Genomic DNA, 6377 nt, shown 5'->3' with positions numbered 1-6377 from the left:
CAGTGGAAAAACGTTATTGCATCGCCTGTTTTCTGACTGAGATTTTTAAAAACCCAAATTATTTATTAATAAAATCAAGTTTCAAAAGCAGTTCAAAGTGCTTTGCATCATAAAAACACAGAAAAAAAGTCATAAAAGCATCAAACTAGTAACTAATATTTTGTCTGTGTTGAACTCATCAATATGTTGGTCAGTGATTATTGGGTTTTCAGGAGTTTCACCTGTTTGTCCAGGTGAAGGAGCGCAGGCAGCAGGCCCAGGCGTACCGACGCAGAGCCTGGGGAACCAACTTCTCCAGGGACCATCTGAGCCAGCTGCTGTCCGAACACAACGCGCTGTGGGAGCCCGCCGACTCCCACTCCGACCCCTCCACCCCGCTGCCCAACCGTGACCTTTCACCTGAGCCGGACAGCCGCAGAGCTTCCTGTGTAGAAGCCCTGGACCTGGCCAGGTGAGGAGCGATGCAGGCGGGAGTGGAGCCGGGCGATAAATCGATTTTAGCGATTAATTTAGAGAAAATCTGGACTTTTTTCCCCACCAATGCAGTCCTCAAAGTGATGTCATCACACCCAGGGCGGCCATCTTGTTTTACAGCTGCTATTTATTTGGACTTTGAATTCAAGTCAACTCTATGACAGAATATTAGGACTAGAGTACTTTGATTTTCTTCTAATTATGAGAATGAAATGAGAATCTTATGGAAACGCCAACATACAGAATCACAAAAATGAGGCATGTGGAGCATCTTGTGAAGTTATATTTTGGTATGGAGCCGTCGCAACAAAACTGCACAAAATCCTGCCCCATCTCTCTGCAAGAGGGCAAAAAACTGCTAGCAGATGATGTTAGCTTTGGTTTTAGCTAGCAGAACAGCTAACTTTCTCTGCTAAATCTTAAATGCGCTGATATATAAAATAAAAAGGGACGCAGTGCTTTGCTACTGATTGTCAACAATAGGACAGCTGGACCAACAGGTGTGGTGTAGCTGACAGAGAGGGAGAAAAAAGTGGCTTTGAGTTGTTATTTCTCCCTTTGCAGTGACACACTGCAGTAAATTAATGCCTTCATCTCCAGGTTTCATTTTGTTAATCGTCTTTTTGCCATCCAGCGTCGTTCGCATGCGCAGAATCTCCAAAGGTAAACAATGACATGCAACAGGCTCCATAAGTTTTACACATAAGAAATGCTTATTCTTTTAACACACCAGCATCAATGTATCAGCAGCAGGACTTTGACTCAATCCTGCAAACAAAGAGTTTATTTTGAACAAAGATCTGTATGAACTGAGCTGTTCGCATCCCATCCTGATTAAAAAAGGGTTTTTTGTTCAATAAAAACACTTTGTATTGTAAAGTTTTTCTGGTAAAATTGTGCCTTTTTTCTGCTTATATTCTGAATATATTCTCATAATTAATCCCGATGCTCAGTTGTCCGACTCACAAAAGAGATGATTGAAATAAAACCACTTCTTGAAAATAATTTCATTTGTAGAGAACAAAAAAACGGATTAAAATTGGATTCAGTGTAAATAAAAGAAATGTGAGCTTTTATTCTTTAGCCATATTGCCCAGCTGTAGGCAGGAGGCTGCAACCTGATCTGACCTCTGACCTGAACTGGTTTCTGCCTGGTTCTCCAGTATGTCCAGCAGGAGGTCGTCAGTCAGCGGAGGAAAAACTCAGAGGAGCGCTGGGAGGGAAACGCCTCCAGGACCCGGAGCTGAGTGCCACACAGCCTGGGCAGAAGAAGAAGAAGAGACGGAGGAGTCGGTTTTTTCTTTCTCTGATAGCAGTTTTATATTCTTGACTTTGTTTTGAAGTGTTTTAATTAAGCAGTTGTAACTTGAGTCTATTTTGCCTGAAGATAATCTCCAGCACTGACAGAAAGTGTGTCAGAAGTGTGAAAGTCAGATCAAAGCCACCTCTGGTTTCAGGAACCAACTGTGTGTTTTCAGAGAGGAGGGAAGGTTACCGACTCCCAGACTGAGAACGAGGCCGGTGCAGAGGACCCACCACGACCTGACCACACCTGCCACAGGTAAACGTACCTGCAGGACACGGAAACCACCCAGCGCTGTAAAACCCGATGCTAATCTTTAATCCACCTCAACGTTTCTCATTTCCAACAAGGGAAAAATTACATGCAATCCTGGTGTAGAGTTAAAGACAAAGTTCTTACAGCTTTGGCCATTTTAAGAAGCTGCATCTGCAGCTGACAGAGTCGAGTGTTTCCAGGAAGATCAGAGGTCAAGCTGAGGTCTCAAAGACCTCAGAAGACCTAGAAAACTTTCCGAGAAAACGGCTCAGAAAAGAAATGACACTTCTGCTAGCTGGTAGAGCAGATCGACTGCAGCTTCTGCTGTTTGTTCTCTGAAGGATGCTCTTTTCCTGCAGAAACGTGCAACATTTCCTCCCTTTATTGTGCTCACTGCAATTAATAAACCACTTCCTCGCAGCGCGCTCAGATGCAGCAAACGCTGAACTGACTTCTGCAGAAACTGTTGAGCTAATATTGGACGTTTTTCCTCATACGGCCTTCAGTAGTGATAAAACATCGCAATGCAATAAGCAGTCACACTGCATAACAGAAGGTTTCATACATGCAGAGGGCATGGCAGCAGATGGGTTTCCATTAACAATATCATTGCACAATTTGACATTTTGAAAATAAATGTATCTTATGGAAACGCTTCATTTTTTTTTAAACTCTCAATTTTAGATGAAAAGTTTTTGCGCTGGAATGAGAAGTTGATTTATTTTGCAAAACTGCAATGGAAACTATTTTTTAATCGTACGGGTCACATGATCAACAGCCAGATGTTACTACTGCTGGAGACGACAAAGAAGAGGTTAGTTCACTTATCACATGAACTAACTAGTTCACATGTGATTTTAATCACATTTCTTATTTGATGGAAAGATCGCAACTGCAAAATGTTATTTTTTCAACGTTACCCAGAATGCCCTGCTCTTTTGGAGCAATCTGGTCAGCACATATGTATTCCAACCCATAATTAAATATCCACGATGAGTTAAAATCGCAGCATGAACTCAGATCTGACATCTTTCCGTTGTTGAGGCTCGTACATGCAGCGCCGCTCTCCCTCATGTGTATCAGCATTAAAATTCATCCAAGTCAAACTTCTGCAGACGTCCTGTTGGTATTTTAATAATTACTTCCTTTGTATCCATTTCATTTTAGTTTTTCAGTCGTATTCTACCACCAAACATATGCCCTGTTTGCCCTCCAGGGGGAGCTATACTTGTTGGAAAATCGACCAACAGGGATGATTCTTCTCCTATCAAACAAAAACAGGTAACTTGGTTCTAATAAAACATTTTTTATGTATGATGTCACACAATAAAGGGTCATGTGACGTTTTATCTGGCCAGAAATTCGCTTCAACAGAGTTTGGGTCAGAGGTCGGCGTCAACAAGCCGGTCAAACTGAAGGAGGCGTGGCCAGAGAACAGCCCCGTGTCTTTAAGCCCCCCTCCTACCAACCAGCAGACGCCCAGCCCTCAGCCTCAACCAATCAGGACGAAGCAGGCGCCTCCTTCCCCAGCAGCCCCGCCCCCTCTGGGCTCGCCGCCGCAGCATGGGATCCAGGGAACGCTGAGACATCCGGACTTCCAGCACAACGGTGAGCTTCAGACTCCTGTGCTGTGTCTGCATCTTTCCTTCCACTAAACTTTCTACTGAAATGTTTTCGTTCAATGTGTGGACAAATAGTTTCTGATTTATTTACTAACAAATCAGAAGTCTTCCTCCTGAGACCCGCTTCCTCTACGGGTTCATACACGGTTCTGGAAAGTATTTAGAGATGAGTTTCAACTTGGAGGTTTTAATTTGGGGCATTTTTGTGCATCAGGTTTCCTGATGATGCAACAGCAGAGTCCAAACAAAAACAGTGAAATCAGACCAACATGGGATTAACCTCCGGCTGTACAAAAGCAAAGAATTGAGGAAGGGACTAATGTAGATCATGTTCACTACAAAGCTCCAGTTGTTTGGGTTGCATTGATTTAATTTTTGTCTAGTTTACCAGCATTAGAAACGCATCTTAAGATTTAAACTTTAAAGATGTAGAGCTAAAAGGATTTAAACAACATACCTCCAGGAGTAAACCCACTGGTTTCTGCTTAAATTCAGGAAATTAGAAGAGAGGGGATAAAAAGTTCCTCCTTCCTGTTACAGAGAATTAAAGAAAGTCGATGCTCTGCAGCTGAATCAGCAAGAAAAACCCTTTTTATTGTCATGCTGTGCCGTGCAGCCCAACAGCCGAGGCATTAGAGGGAAACTAAACCCAGACGGACAGAAGAGAGAGTGTCAGATAACAACGCGGGTTTGTCCCTCTTTACTTCCTCCTCATCTTTTTTCTCAACTGATCAGTTTTCATATAAAAGATGGAAGATTTGACAAACAGGAGAAAAGAGGCAGGCGGTGATTGTTGTGGTTCTGAGACTAATCAGGTTTTTTCCTCTCCAGGTGATTTGGGCTTGAGGTTCAGGGAGCTGCCATGTTCCAGAGGAGGCTGCGGTTCTGATGAAGGTGAGAAAACCACTTAACGGACTCTGATCTGAACATTCAGAGATGCATAAAGACGGTTACAAAGTCGGCCTTTTATCACTTGAAAAACATTCCCAGGATTAAAGGACCAATGTCATAGAAAGGTCTTTACTCGTTTATCTTTAGCCACATTGATTAATGCAACAGGTCTGCCTAAAAGAATCAATCAGATCCAGATCGCTGCTGCTGGAGTTCTGACTAAAACCAGGAAGATGGAGAACATCTCCCAGTTCTGAAGGCCTTCCACCGAGAGAACAGACTTTAAAACACTTCTGTTACTGGACAGCTTACCATTAAAATACTGACATATTTGGACCTTCAGAGACACATAAAGACAATTACAAAGTCGGTCTTCTATCACATTAAAAGTCTGCTGTTCTGGTTCTGATCTACAGAATCAGAACCAGCAGTATTCAGCTTCTATGCACCACAAATCTGGAACAAATTTCCAGAAAACTGCAAAACAGCTGAAACCAGGGAGGCACTGATATGAACATTTAGACCAATATCGATATCCAATGTTAATATTGCTGTTTTGGCCAATAACCAAAACTTACTGAAGTTAAATATTATTATATTTCTAAAAAAATGACCAGAAACAGAAGCAACAGGATGAAAATAAATATTGGTTGCTAATATCAGCCCCAATACCGATATGTTAAATAACGACTAATATCGGTCGATACCGATGTTGGTGCCGATATATCGTGCATCCTTAGCTGAAACACAGAGTTCTCTTAAATCTAGACTAAAAACCCAAATGTTGCTTTTGAACATAATAAATGAAACATTAACCGACATCTTTGAAGTGTAACGACGGCAAAATGTTTCAATTATTGCTTTTTGTGTTTTTATGATGCAAAGCACTTCGCCTTATTGCTGAAATGTGCCTTACAAATAAACCTGATTGATAGAAAACATTTAAAATTAATCAGATCAAATTTTATTTGTATAGCACATTTCAGCAGCAAGGCATTTCAAAGTGCTTTACATAATTAAAATAAAAAGTAAAGATAAAAACATTTAAAATTTAAAACTCTGCAGTAAATCTTTTTACGTTTTGTTACCTAGACGACCGGCTGTCAGTGATGTCATGGCGCTCGGCGGCTTCGTGCTCGGCGGCGTCCGCCGTCCTGGAGCGCGCTCAGAAGAGACGGGAAGACTTCTGGGGAAAGAGATGACGTCGAAAACTCAAACGCTGTAGACATTAGAGATCTTTATTTTTGTAGCAAATGTAAATTATTTTTAACAGAATAGTTTTTATCTTACAAGTTTCTAAGCAGAAGACAGCAGGACTTCTCTTGCTTGTGGCTGTTTTTACACCCAGGTGTTGAGTTTGTGTGAAGCTGCTTCCCGTCTTGGTGCGACTCGGTTGCAGGAACCGGACCAAAGCAAACTGGGGCGGTTTGTAGTGAGAATGTGATCCAGAGTTTGGTAGGAACTACGCTGCAAAAGCACAAAACATTACCGAGTAGTTTCAGTCTAGTTTCTACTGCAAATATCTGAGCACACTCTGTTTAGAAATATTTAGGAACTTGACCTAAATTACTTGGTAAGATTTTTGCAACATAACTTTTTGGAGTGTTTTTGTATTTTATCATGAAGTATCGAAACTTGGAGTAAAAGTATCTGAGTAACTTCACTGAATGAAAAACAAACTTATTTTAATCAAAAATTCAGAAAGAGACAAACATGCAGCTTTTCTTAATGTTTAATGAGTTTTAAATCAAAAGAATTTGATTTGGAAAGAAAATCATTTGTCTGATTTTGCTGTGCTATTTATATGAATAATGATTATATGTTATCAATAT

General features: G+C 41.2%; 1 protein-coding gene across 1 annotated transcript; it reads left to right on the top strand.

Moving 5' to 3' along the window:
* Positions 1–206: 206 nt before the first annotated feature.
* mdm1 (Mdm1 nuclear protein) lies at positions 207–6089 on the top strand (the record flags this gene model as incomplete). Its single annotated transcript, XM_015050869.1, has 7 exons — positions 207–451; positions 1638–1763; positions 1953–2035; positions 3249–3313; positions 3391–3640; positions 4486–4548; positions 5638–6089. Coding segments are annotated over 7 exons (942 nt in total), but the record flags the coding sequence as incomplete, so codon positions are not given.
* Between the last annotated feature and the right edge of the window lie 288 nt (positions 6090–6377).

Source organism: Poecilia latipinna, unplaced genomic scaffold (assembly GCF_001443285.1).
Source record: "Poecilia latipinna isolate Pla-1442-1.1 unplaced genomic scaffold, P_latipinna-1.0 Scaffold1016, whole genome shotgun sequence".
NCBI lineage: Eukaryota > Metazoa > Chordata > Actinopteri > Cyprinodontiformes > Poeciliidae > Poecilia > Poecilia latipinna.
The sequence above is the reverse complement of the archived record's forward strand: the minus strand, read 5'-3'. Positions and strand labels throughout refer to the sequence as shown.